This window comes from Mustela putorius, unplaced genomic scaffold (assembly GCF_011764305.1).
Source record: "Mustela putorius furo isolate JIRA1106 unplaced genomic scaffold, ASM1176430v1.1 tig00000095_pilon_pilon_pilon, whole genome shotgun sequence".
NCBI classification, from domain to species: domain Eukaryota; kingdom Metazoa; phylum Chordata; class Mammalia; order Carnivora; family Mustelidae; genus Mustela; species Mustela putorius.
Window position 1 is genome coordinate 5,698,276 of NW_025421280.1, and position 14,505 is coordinate 5,712,780.

Sequence of the window (14,505 nt, forward strand, 5' to 3'; positions counted from 1 at the left end):
TCCCCTTTAACTGGAATAATACAAAGTTTCTCCAACTGGTTTAAGGCCAATAGCCATCCAAGTCACGAGCCCACCAGATCACTAGTATCTGCCTCTAGATTTACATGTTTTGTTCCCCTTGGTTGGAACCATCACCCTTCATCCTCCCCAGCTAGCTTCCTAACTAACTTCCTAACCAACATTCAAAGCCCAACACAAAATCACCCCCTCTTGGGGCTTCCCAAATCCCCTCTGCTCAGAATAAGTGGTTTCATGCTTTATGATCACAGAGCACCTGTTTGGTTAGAGCTCTTATCAGAAGCCACTATGCATCTTAGACATAGAAATACAGAAGAATGGAGGAAGGAATAAAAACTTCTAGAGGAAATGAAAAGAGAGTTGTGTAACTCTCACAAGCAGACAGAATTGTCTAAAGCTGTATCATAGCAGATAGTAGTTACAAGACATTTAACTATTTAAATTTTGATTTAATTGCAGTCAGTTCATTTTTCTTATTTTTCAAGGAAATATTTTATGGCATGTACTTTTTTTTTTTTTTTTTTTTTGGATAGGAAATAGATTCTGGAGATAGTCAGTCAATTAACCCACAAGGGAGATAGTCAAAGACTCCCAACTTGCACGCCAGTGTCAGTCAGTTGATAGGCGGGGCCTGGAGCAGGACTGAGAAAGATTCTGAAATCACATCCTGGCTCCATGGGAACAATCACTGTGATTGATTACCTGGGCCTGTGATAGATGGAGGGCTGGAGATTGGCAGCTTGTGTCCCATAAATCTGCTTTTACTTCTAAACAATCCTGGGAGTAGCTGTCAAAAATGTTGCCCTACAAATGTTCACCCAGTGACCTAGTTTCTCAACACATGTCCAATACATGGCATCTTGCATTTTCATCAGATAAAGAGATATGAGAAGCTACAAAAACAATTCACCTATTAAGACCTCATCCAAGAAGCTTCCAAACAGCACCTTATCCTGTCTTATATCTTTTTTTTTTCAGAAAAAAATGGTTTTATTTTTATTTTTTGCCATGCCACACATTTTTAAATTCAGAGATATATGTGGGGCTGGTCTCTCATTACATTTTCTTCATAAAACAGTGGTATTCAAACTTTCCTGTCTACAGCACACCAAGGAGGTGAAAGACCCAATTCCTATCTGTTTCCACTTCCCAGTGGAAAAATACTCAGTTAATAAATACTTGGAAAGATACATTTATGAATCACTAATTATTTTTATAAAATAAGATGAGCCTATTAACATGTTCATAGATTATAAAATGATGCCCTATGGATAGAAAGATAAACCAAATACGTTATGTTCCTTGAGAATTGTGTTGCATACGTTCACAGACAGTATATAAACAATGTCACTATAGAAGTGTCACCATAGAAATAAGTTTGAGAGTGATTGCATATACATGTTTTCCAATATGGATATAGGTAAATCATTTCCGAGCCACAATTCAGGAATGTCTTCAAGTCTATTCTTTGGTAAATCTAAAATCCCAAATATGCAAACGCGCATCATTACAGACTACAGGGTTAACAAAACAGCCCACAGCAAATTTAATTGATAGTGATGAAACCAAACCAACACTAATTTATAATTAAAAAGCGAAGACCACAGCAATTCAAAATCACTAAACAACTCAAACAACACTCAAGATACACTGGTAACAAATTATCCCTCCCCAAACTGCGTGAATTCTAATTATTTTCATGCAGGCACTTTGCAATGTTCCCAAGAGCTGGCAGCCAGTTTTCTTAATAGAATGGTGAAGTAGGGAAGCTCAGTAAACCTTAGTTACATGTCATTCTAATAGAATGATAATTCAGTTGCTATACTAATAAGTAGACTGTACTCAGAGGCAAAATAAGTGCACACGAAATCTGAAAAGAACAAGAGCAGGAAACAAAACAAAACACCGTTGAGTTCCAAGATAAATTTATAACCCACTAGTGGACTGCAGACTAGATTTTGAAAACTATAATAAAGTATTAAATTAAAGGTTTTATACAGGCAACATGACGCTGCTGCCTGATCTTCTCTCTGTTTCATTACATTTATAGTTTACTCTTTCTGCCAAACTTTAATCTAAAGGAAAATTAATTTATTTTTAGCTAAGATTCAAAATGAGACCTCTGTTCAGGCCCTTGGCTTCATTATATAAATGCTCTTTGATTATCAGACTCTGTTACTAGCTCCTTCAACAGTTAGTAGCTTGTCTACAAAATACCCAGAGACTCAGCCCTTTAGCATTTGGGATATAAGTCAGGATGGGACAGAAACCACAGGCATAAGCTAAATAAGCCAAGACAGACGTGCATAAAAATTCCCCTTTTAGCCCCACTGCTTTCACCTCTTTCTACCTGCTCATGTAAAAGGATTTGACAAATTCATTAGAAATCAAAAAATGGTGGAGCCAGAAATAATCTTGTCTGAGGTCACACATTAATAACCCGCAGGTGGGATATAGCCCCGAGTCAAGTTTTGTTTGGTCCACTTGACACTTAAAAGATAAAGAAACTATCCATAAAAGTCTAAGTCTCCCACTTGCCTTGAACCATGGGATGATGTAGTCATACTGAGCCTATCTTGGGCATAGCTAAGGATATGATCTTCCCTCTGGAGACCCACAAGCTCTTCAGAAGCCACCGTGATCCTCAGGTTGGCCCAATCATCTTTGCTAACTGGCTGGTGCACGAAGGTATTTGCCATGTCCATCTACGATGGACAGGAATATACTTTATGTTTGCGGCATGCATAGATGGCCTCTTTGGAGCGTCTATGCACAAGATGAAAACCACTGCTTCCTTCTACCCTCTTACTGCAGGCTTGCAATTGACAATTGATCCTGAATGCCCCAGTGTCCCATCCCTACTGTGATGCTCCTTCCTCGTTACCATTCGATATAAAAAAGGCTTAATGTGGTACTTTCCTGCCAGTATTTGCATTTTTAAAGGATGTAAAGTTCTTGCCCAGTGGATGAGAAAATATTTATTGAATACTTACACAACATTCATTCAGTGGGAAGTCTGACCTACTGGCCTGCTGACCTGAATCTAAGATACATTATCAATTTCAAGAGCATTACCATGCTTTTTCCTCCTCTGTGCAGTAGCTCATCTAAACCTGGCATTCTGTATTCACTTCTTTATTCACTTCAAAGCCTATGACTCAATACATCCATTTTTCATCCACATGAGGGGCAAACAAAAAGTAATTTGGGTATATGCAGACTCAGTCAGCCCGCCTGTATTCTTGAGTGACATGAAAATGTGTCTAAAAGAGAAGGTCTAGTAAGGGCACCGTGAAGGTAAATACAGGTCATCACATCAGGAGAACAATGACCTTGGCTGAGGGTGTAAGTCTTCCTCCCTCCCAGACTCAGGGTGAGGTTTGGTCTGACTCCTTCCCTGCATGGAAGAAGAATGTGCTTCATGAATAGCCACATTACTGAGTGTATCTATCCATCTTCCAAGAGAAAATCGCTGTGATTATATCAATTCTCTTTTCTTTCTCTGGATCTTTATTATATAAAAATGGAGGAGGAGAAAGAAACAGTAGGCCAACAGGGTACCCTAAGTGCTTTGAGGACATTAACTTTAGAGAATCTAATTAGTTTACACAATGGTTAACAAAATAATTCATTTTCTTTTTACCCCAAAGAAAGGAAAAATTGCTGTCTGTTATTTCTCCCTGCTACAAAGATGAAGTGAAGTTTTCTCTTGATATAAAAAAACTTGAAAGCAGAGGCCTTTTCCTATTTGCTAAGAGAAGTTTCTCTTTAGTCCCTTAAGGCCGCGCTTATAGTACTTTCTAAATCTGTAGGAAAAAAACTTGTGCTGTGACTGAAAACCTTAGGGATTGAAGGTTTTACTGCATTTGTAAGTATATTCCTTGGGTTATTTTAGTTAATGGAACTGCTGTCAAATAGAGTAAATAGCTACACAAACTATTGCACAAACACGCACATACACACATACGTACGTGTGGTATACTGACAATTTACTATTTATACCATTCTCTTTTTGTGGTATCCCTAAATTATAAATACACTTACAAAGGCATATGCAACGATCCATACACACAAGCAGTAATACATGAAAGAGAATTACAGATTTTACCAGAACATTCATTCCTTCTTTCCTTAATAATGTAACAAATACTTTTGAGCCTCTATTATATTGTCTAGTTCCTTACTAAAAGTGAGAGATAAGCAGATGGATAGCACAGTGGCTCACACTTCTCAATGCACGTGATAAGAATAGGCACTTTAGATATTGCCCAAATTAAAAAGATTTTTGGGGGGAAATTTTTAGTTAAACAGAATCAGGCTTCCTATCTGCAAATCTTTCCAGAACTTGTATGCACTTACATGCACTGTAAATCTCTAAGAGGAGAATATACCAGACAATGAGTACTTCCCCAACACTTAATAGCCTTTTTCCAAGCAGCATCTTGAGGTTACTGTATTCTGTGAACTGGAAAATACTGGCCTAGAGATTTCCTTGGATTAAGGCTCTTAAAAGGAAAGGTGCCTCATGATACTTTCCTACCTAGTCTTTCTTCTTTCCCTTTAAACTGACAACACTGTTTGATACATTTCTCATTTTGCCCATAAAACTAGAGCTACTATTTTAAGCTTTCGGTTAAAAAGTAATATTTTCCTATATTAAAAACAAATCTTAAAAACACATAACTAGGGGGTCTGGGTGGCTCAGTCGGTTCACCAGCCAGCTCTTGGTTTCGGCTCAGGTCGTGATCTCAGGGTGCCTGAGCGGAGCCCCTCTTCATTTCTGGCTCCCCAGTGAGTGGAATCTGCTTTGGAATTCTCTCCCTCTGCCCCTCCCCTGCTCTCTCTCATTCTCTCTCTTTCCGTCTCTCTCAAATAAGTAAATCTTAAAAAAAAAATTAAAAATATAAAAATAAAAGCCAAAAACTATAGGAAATAAGAAGTCCAAGGCATTCTCATCCTACCACGAGGTTTAACTGATACTACGTATAAAATGCTTATAGCTTTTCTGACATCTTTTTATGCCTGTGTTAATATTTTGTTTCCAAAATGATTTTGAAACTGCATATTCTGTTTCTTTTCTTCTTCTTCTTTTTTCTTTTTTTTTTCCCCACTGAGCAGTATATCATGGACATTTTTCCTTAGGAATACATATAAACACATCTCATTCTTTGCAGTGGCTACATTGAGTCCCATTGTCGGGGATTTATTTTACCAATCTCTTTTCCATGTACATAAAGCACCCCTCCAGTTACTTGCCATTAAATTAACTAGACCTTTGCATACATTTTTTCCACACCTGTCCAATCATTTTCTTAGGATAAGCGTCTCGAAATGGAATTGTGTAGGATTTGCACATTTTACATTTTGGGAGACGTTGCCAAATTGTTTTCAAAAAATGGTGCACCAATTTACATGCTAAAGCTTTGAGATTTTCACACAGTTTAAAACTGGAAGACTTTTTCAAAAAGTTCAAGTTGCCATCTTAAATGAACTTTAAGAAATTAACAACTGAAGGCTAATGTGTACTAGTGCCGCTTCTAAATATTTGTTTTCAGTGTGGTCTAAGATCTATTTTCCTTAACTATGATGAATTGAAGCCATAGGCTTGAGCTCACATAAGTAACAATATTTATATAGCCTAGTGATAATTCTCTTATAAATTCAGGGGATTGACAGGAAATATTTATTTGCATCTCTACTTGGTTTTGATACTTTTGAAGTCTTATCAAACGTCCATAGCTGCCCTCTGACTCTGGAACAAGGTCAATAACATCAATCAGATGATCAGTGGATTATCACTAGCACCAGCTTACACCAAATAACAACCTGTCTGCTCTAATCCTTAGGTCAATTCACTACACTTAGCAATCCAGTACTGGTAAGAATTCTTAAAAAGCCAATATGCAACCACTGTTGTTCTGACGATATCTTCTATACTACAGTTGTAAAACAATCCTTTATTGTAATGTGCCTTGGTATTCTAACACATGTTCCTTAATCAGCTTTCAATAAAGTGATACTGAATACTAAAGATAAGATATACAAGAATGCTTTTTAATATTTTAACCAAAAAAATCACACTTTTAAATGTACAGTGATGTTTCACTATGCAATAATTAAGTCATAAATGTATACCTCCCTCTAACTACATAGTTTGTTTAATATAGTTTTAAATCAGGCCAAGCACAAGTTACATAGACAATTCTATTCAGAGTGATCTTTCCATATATTATTTCCATACACACCTGTCATACAATAGCATCGACTCAAGAATAAATGATTCATTAGGCACTTATAACTTCTTGTCTCATGTAATTTATCTTTGTAATTTTAAATTACTAAAGAATTCCAAGGATCTTTTCTTACTAAAATGATCCATATTTTATTAAGTTTCAAGAATAACGCCCCCCCCCACACACACATACCCACACACTCGAAATTAAGTAATCATTAAAATTACTGTCATAATTCATATATCCATAAGGGGGAAAAAACTAATTCTAAATTAGAAAGTTACATCCAGCAAACCTTTCCACCTTTTTCACCTGTTACATACCTGATGCTTAGAAAGAGTTGAAGCTGTCTGTTTTAATTACCTGAAACCAGGGAACACATCACTTTTGGGTTTTCATTGTTCAGTCTGTCTCTTTTTAAATTATGTGTCCCCTTCTAGCTTTACTATTTATATACATAAAAGGCACGAGTATTCTTCAAGTTGTTATGGTAATTTCCTACATTATTCTTAAAATAAAAACTTGATTTAGCCAAATATTAAATTATTGAAATTACAAATCTGTTAATCTACGGCACATTTTACTCATTTGTGTAATTTTAAAATTCACTTCCATTTGATCGACTGTTTTAATCCTTCCTAACTGGTGAGTAAGTGAAAATAAATGGTGCATTCCTAATACCATAAATATGAAAAATAGAAAGTACTTAGAGACTACAGGGGAATCTATTAAAATCAGTCTGTTTTCTGGTTAACATATTCTCATTCTGCTTGTATACTAACCCACTGCATTGAGAAGACAGATCTCAAATTCACGGCCTCACAAAAACATTGTGCGGATTTCATGTTTTGACAGCAGAAATTGGCCCAGATCTCTAACCATTTCCCATACAGGACCCAGGCTGGCTGGTGCCATCCAGGTGCGGCACAGTCTGATGAGGGGGACAACGCATCAAATTCCACTCATCTGTCAGTGTAGTGGATTATTTCTTGAAAGACTGAAATTGGCTGCTTGGGATGGGAACACCATCAATCTTACTGTGTAAGGGATGGCAAAGCTGCGGGTAAGCGGCTGGCAAGAGGGGGACCAGCCTTTCCTAAGCAGGTGAGGAGGCAGCTGTAAAGCCTTCACTCTCCCCCCATTCAGGGCTCTGAGGGAAAGATTTGTCATTTTTCACATTTCCCGGATACTTGGTATGCATGCAGTGTCCTCCTGCTCCTGCTTTATGAAAGAGGTGATTTTTCAAGCTTAGGCAAATGTGGCAAAGCTCAGGGTCTGCCTGGTGTCTCATTTTTTCTCATCATGTCACTTGTTTTAACTGATTTGAGAAAATGAGATTATGTTTTTCCTTTTTGCTCATTTATCCAACTATTTATTTATTTATTTGCTCATTTAGGGGTGGATTGTCACAGATAACTGGCCATGATTTCTCTCTTGTTTTCATACACATTTCATTAGTGTCCCTGAAGATTTAAGACTCACAAAGGGAAACATCACAACTCTCATCAAAAAAAGCATACATTTACTCTTAAAATCAAAACGGATTGTATTAGAGGAGATTGCATTTCTGACTGAATCTAGAATATTGCTGTGTCCAAGATCTATCGCTTTAATCTTCGCAGCTACTGCTGAAAACCCAAGAAAGTTGAATAAACCTATTACATAGAACCATTGGACTTTCAGTTTGATGTCATTTTAATCTTCCTGCATCTAGAAAGGAGTACATATAGTTTCTTAATTTCATCAATGAATCTGAAATGGATCTCAAATATATAAGCATTTGGGGTTAAAATTGGGTTCCAAGCTACAATTTCTTGGGGTAGCCGACATACAGATAGACCATGCATTGGTGATAATAAGCAATTTCTACCAATAGACAGTGGAGAAAGCAAATACTGAATTTGGTTTTAGTCAACACTTAATGACATGTTTCTCAGTTTAAAATTAAAATCTTTTGATAACAAGCCCCATAAAGATTTGAGTTTACTTAATAGAAGTAGCATAGCCATAACCCCAGGTCCAACAAAACAAAACAAAACAATAACAAACAAACAAACAAAAAAAAAAACACCCACAAAAAACCCTCCTGTATTAAATGATGAACAGATAGTCTAAGTGAAAGCTCACTGCAACGTATACTGTATTTCACGACTATACACATCCAGCCGAAAAGGCAGTGGTCTTTTTCTAGCCAGGTATTACATAGTTTAAAAAAAAAAAAAATCAGGAGGTTAACACAAGGTTTTGTCCTATGTGGATTGTTAGCTGTGTGAACAGCAAAACTTTACTCATTCAGCACCTCTACCGTGTACCTTTGTAGATGTCAGAGTTACTGATATTCACGAAGGAGCTTCACAGTTTACAAAGCACTGTCACAGAAATCATTTTATTTACACCCCCACAATATCTCTAAATGGGAAATTGGGCCCAGAGAAGAAAACTGACTTTCCCAAGGTCAAGCCACTTCAACTTAAGCACCGGAGATGAGGGCCGGTCCTGAGCGCTGCCATTGCCTTGTGCCACCCCTTACCAAGTCCTGCCATGGACACCTTTTTTGCAGTTTAAATGAGTCCGTGCGTTGACATAACTTGGAAGTTTTCACAGATTATGCGGAACAGTTCACACCCCCTCAAGGAGGCTACTGGGCGTGATTATTCTGTGCCCTGAGAGATATTATGCCCTCCTTGGGAAACAAGCCAGGGAGGTGACATCAGACCGACCTGACTTCCAACGGCAGTTATTGGCTGTGCGGTCTCACACAAGTCACCAGATCCCTCAGAACTTCAGTCTCCTGGGCAACAGAAGGATTGGGGGCGGTGCGTGGGGGGGGGGCGGTGCGCGTTTGGGAGGGGCGATTACACCTACTTATAGACGGATTAAGACAACGTGAGAGTGTGCCTAAAACAATCACAATGGTTATTTTTGTTACGAATTCTTACTGTTAACGATTACAATGTATGCCGATTTGCCGCGTTATTTGTAGGAATGTAACAAATCAGACATTTCTGCCTGAACAGATTGGTAATTAACTAACTGGAGGTAAACCCGGGCTTCCATAACCCACGTTTGTTCTTCCTTCGCCACGGCACCGAAGCCTCCCAGCGTGGGGGTGCCCGCTGGGGGACGAGGACCCACAAGGCGGAAATGCAAGCTCGCGGCGGGGGTGGCAGAGCAGTTTCCATGCCCACCTGCAGGGGCACCAGCGCCCCCTCGCCTTCCCTCCGAGACTCAGGGCGTGGGGAGTGAGGGTGGCTGGGGCCCTGACGCAGCCCCCAGGTTGAGGCCGCCCTGATTCCTCCTCCCACCCCGACCCCTCCTCCTCCCGAGTCCTCGGCGGTGCCGGGGGGAGGGGTGGCCGCGGCTCCTGCAGCGAACCCGCTGGGGCGCTCCCCCGCAGCCCAGCCCGCTGCGGGCGCGCGGGAGGACCCCAGGTTGCACCCTCGCTCTTTCCGTCCTGCCCGCAGCCTGGAAGCAGAGCCCGGGGAGTCAGCACACAGCGCCCCGGGAGGTGTTGCTGGACGATTGCGCCGACGAGCCCAGGACTGGTGCCCAGGCCGATTGCGGAGCCTGAGATAGGCAAAGGCGTGGACGCTGGACCGCGCGCAGCCGGAGCCAGCGGAACGTGTGGGAGGAGGCCAGGCAGGCATTTGAGAGGGGATAGAGGGCTGGGAGCACTTCCGAACTGAAGATCAGGAGCTTGGCGGCGCAACTAGTCCCCGGAGCCCACGCTTGGCGATGGGGGAGGGCGGCGCAGGTGGAGGGAGGAGTAAATGAATGCAAAGGCTGAAACTAAACAGAATATGGAAGGAAATCTTTTCAAAGAACCGGTAAGGGTAAGGACAATCAAGCTGGGGGACAGTAATGAGAAAGGCAAAGAAAGTGGGGGAAAAAAAAAAAAAGCCAGATTGAAGAGTGAGGCCATGGAAGGGTAAAAGATATACTTTAAACAAAAAGACGAAGAAAAGCAAAATGCATCTGGAAATCAAAATTCAATATGGGGCGGCGGGGGGTGTGTGTGTGTGGGGGGGGGGATCAGGCTAAAGGGAACTTGTTCCTGAAAGTGCCAAGGAAGAGGGAGAGAAAAACACCACGGAACAAACTGGAAGAACAGAAAGTGAAGGAAGGAAGGGAGAAAGGAAAGGAGACAAATTAAACCAGACAAGAAATAGTAAGTTATTTTTAAATTTCTTTTTCATTAACAAACTACTTTCAAAGTTAATTTTGGCACTAACATCTCCACAAAATCCTTAGCCACATACACACCGAGATTATAGTATCTACACTGGATAAGATATACAAGGAATATCCATACACATTATTTTATTGTTGCAAAGATCCTATTTTGCCTCTCTAAAAAAAATCAAGTCTTGCAAGTTATCCCATCTTCTGCAGAGTTTTGGCTATTGGCCAAAGCATCCCAAAACCAATGACTTCACTTTTTTAAGGTGTGAGGAAGGGGGTAGGGAGACTCTTAGAGAAAACCATTTTCTTTTTTTTTTTTCTGAGAGATTCATAGAAATACCTCTAGGGCATTTTAGTATCCCCCTCACCTTGCCCCAAAGCATCCAGCCAGCAATGTGAGTCTTGGAATTCAGAGGCAAGCTGCCCGCAGGGTATCACTTTCTGTCACTTACATTCAACCATCTGTTAGGGTGACAGCAGTGAGACTTGGAGGCTGCAGGGGAGCCAGCGCCCGACTTACCTGGTCTGTGCAGGTGGTGCTGCTGGAAAGTGTGCTGAAGGGATCCATGGCAGAGGAGCAGGGCACAAGCACTTATCCACAAATACAGGACCCAGGACATCGCAGAGACCATTGCCATTCTCTAAAGAGAGCATGAGATAGCGAGGATTACCCCCAGCTTCAAGCCCCCAGCTCAGTCAGTCCCACTGATGAGAGAAGGAGGGTCTCAGACGTCATGTCCCCTTTGCTACTTTGCTGGCTGAAATTAACCCAGCAGAGGTCATGCCATGAAGGGGGATTGAGGGAAAGCCTTCCTGGAGAGATCATGAATTCTTTGTGAAATTCTGCAAAGCCAAACTCCAAGGACTGCCAGAACACAAAAATAAATAAAAGTTTTTGACTCTCTGTTAGGCAGTTTAAAGCACAGTATCCTGCCTATACAGCCTGTTTTACACGATGATCTTTAAACTATAGTTATTCCAGGCTTTGAAAAGCTGCATACTCCTGTTCATTCTAACTTCATTGTAAGTCTGACATAAGCCTGGAAGGAAAGAGTGCATTTTTTTTTAATTCTACAGTCATGAATTTTTAATCATTCTGCTGTCTTCTAAACTAAGTAATCATTTCTCAGAGGCATGTTGTAATCTCCTGATAGAACCGGTCTTTTTTGGCTGGACTTAAAATCAGACGGAATTGTCTTCAGCCAGAATGAATTTCAGAGGCAAGATCTATGCTTCTATCCTAGAGCGAGCCATAATTTACAATATTGCTTTGCCACCTAAAATCCCATCGTGGCATTTGTTGTATAGTGTTGATGAATATGCATACACAGGTGGTGTATGTATTTAGGGATGAACATATACCTTTTCTCAGGCGCTGAAACTTTGACAGTCTTATCTGCACCTATAAGGATCTTACGAGCTACAGAGGCTCAACTGCGCTACATATTGTCCAATTTCTCAAACAACACCTTATGCTGCATTTCATATTGCCAAATTAATCAAACTTGAAGCACCGTCCTTACTCAGCCAGTGATACAGAAGCATTTTTCTATACAAGAATCCAGTTAAGTCTATTATTTTCTCTTAGAGCTGTAGAACCCAGACTGTTCCTTTTAAATTTTTTTCTGCTGTCAAATGACACACTACAAGTATTTCAACTATACATTTAAATCTGCTAGTGACCTCCCAGTGTGGTTTCTTTATTCAAGGAAACTGGCACTGTTTCAAAAACTGTGATGTTCCGAAAGCAGAATATACATTATATATATGTGTGTGTGTATAAAGACACAATACAAGATAATTTATGGGCTTTAGGAGAGAGATGCAGTATTTAAAAGGGGTTTAGGACTGTAATAGACAAATGGTGACAACCACAATTAAGTGCAAAGTAGGAAAACATTATTTGCAACAGCATGATGCCTTTCATGCCTCACTCTGTGATTCAGATGGACCACTCACTTTATAATTAGTTTCACTGCCCACTGTTTACTTTTGTACACAACAGATTCAGCCTCACTGTTTTCAGAACTATCAGTATAACATAGATGCATTCTCTTCAGTAGAGATAAATAGCAACACCCCTTCTGTGAATCTTGAAATGAATGCATTTAAGGGGCTTTTCAAAATACCCTGCAAATTATAGAAAGACAAAATAAAGGTGACTGTGGCATGCACTGACTACTTGTGAATTTCAGTTAAAATGCACTGGAAATTCATCTAAACTTTAAAAAAGCCTACCACAATCAAAACTTAACAGTTCTTCCATGACTCTGCTTTCTCTTGCTCATTTCTTCACCCCCATAGCTTTTAGCACTTAAAAAGATTACTGTGACTTCACATTTGCAGTATTTTCCTTCTTTTTCCTTTTTTATTTAACTTTTTTAAAATTCTCAGCATCGCTTCCAAGGCTCCTGCCTATCAGCTCACTGCTCACTCTCTTGTCTCTATGTTAATAGGTGTTTTCCACCAAATAATGCATCCAGCCTTACATAGTTCTCTAAATATGACTGAATAGGTTACAAATCTGCTTTCTGAATCTTAAGTCCTTAAAGAAGCTTCTTACCTGAAAAATCCAGCCAAGAGCAGAGTACTCTATTAGTGTTCATTGGAAAGCTCTAACACTTTCTAAAATCCATCTGTGCACAATTGGAGGTTTTTTTTTTTTTTTTTTTTTAAAGATCTTCCCAATAATCTTCTTATCAGGATTAAAAAATATGTTTTTCTCTTCCAATGCTATTTCCACTGTAAAGAAGACATCGGGTTCATTCAGACTGTATTGTCAGAAAAGGAGCCAAGGTTTGAGGGGTAGAAACCTTGTCATTTTCACCTTTAAATCATCTCCTGGCGTCACCTCTGTCTGATGAGACCTTTGAAGTGATCCTGATGAGAATCAGTTTACAGTTAATGATGGACCATCCCCAGTCCTGTGCAGTCAGGGCAGAGTAAGGCAGCAAAATGTAGGAGCAGGGCTGCTATACGGTGCTGGTGCTGTAAGTAGCAGTAGTCTGTTTCAATACATCCCTCCTCTGTAAAGTATCACATGTCTTAAAGTGACATTACCCTCTGTTACAGCTACAGGGAATTGTAATGCCTGCCCACTAACTCTTCAGCAACTCAAGCAGCACTTTAACACTATATTGTCTGGTATGTTCTGTAGGAGCTTTCACTGATACCATTCATTTGCCAAAAGGGTAAAGAGGGAAGGAAGAGCAAAAAAAGCATTTTGCAAAATACTGATAGTATTAATGGGTGTTCGACTACTAATAGTAAAAGCAAAAGTGCACTATATGGGCCATTTCTTACCCCTTCGTGGCCTTTGAACCAGTATGTGAGCCAAAAATATTGTTAGGTTTATACAAATTTAAGTCTGTCAATTGTTTTGGCAGCTAAATTTGGGAATATGGCATACTTGGAATATAATATAGATGCTTATATGCATAAGCCCAATAAAAATCTTCTGAGATTTTTGAACATGTTTAATAAATAGAAACATGTCATTTTCAGCACCAGACACTGGGTTTTGACAAAGAAATATGCTCAAAGCGTTTTTTAAAAAATCTCCCTCACCCTCAATAACATGCTGGGGTAGGGAGAGGAAACACTCAGAAACCGAACATTTTGTTTCTAGTACTATGGTTCGGACACTCTCTTCTTCGGAAATAGTGTGATTGTATCTCAACATTAACAATGCACATAAGGTGACCTACTTTTCACTTATAGACTGCATGAGCACTGATTCTCAGAAACACTCATTCAGTTATTTCATGAATTGCTTATAAAGTACCTACTATGTGTCAGATGCTTGAAGACAAGGCAGAGAATAAGATCAGTGTGATCGCCAATGTCATAGGCCAAGTCTTTCATATTTTTTTTTTTCAAAATCAAGATGATTCTCATGATTTTCCCTCCTCACAAACCTTTTGAAATGCCTCAGAGTATCTCTGCCTTGCACAGGTGTTATAAAGAAGGGTCAAAGGGGCACCTGGGTTTCTCAGTGGGTGGAGCCTCTGGCTCTTGGTATAGGCTCAGGTCATGATCTCATGGGTGGTGGGATCGAGGCCGACATCACACT

The 14,505-nt window shown here is 39.8% G+C and overlaps 1 protein-coding gene across 2 annotated transcripts in view; it reads right to left on the bottom strand.

Moving 5' to 3' along the window:
- The window catches only part of TAFA1 (TAFA chemokine like family member 1), a 509,215-nt gene extending 495,722 nt beyond the window's left edge, over positions 1-13,493 (bottom strand). Inside the window, exons 1-2 of one of the 2 annotated variants that reach the window (XM_045077935.1) lie at positions 12,997-13,493; positions 10,954-11,074 (exon numbers count right to left, since the gene is read on the bottom strand). In XM_045077935.1, coding sequence (XP_044933870.1) covers positions 10,954-11,071 — 118 coding nt within the window. In that variant the 5' untranslated portion in view covers positions 11,072-11,074; positions 12,997-13,493. The remainder of the gene's footprint in view (positions 1-10,953; positions 11,075-12,996) is intronic. The other variant, XM_004738326.3, reaches the window with a different exon arrangement.
- Between the last annotated feature and the right edge of the window lie 1,012 nt (positions 13,494-14,505).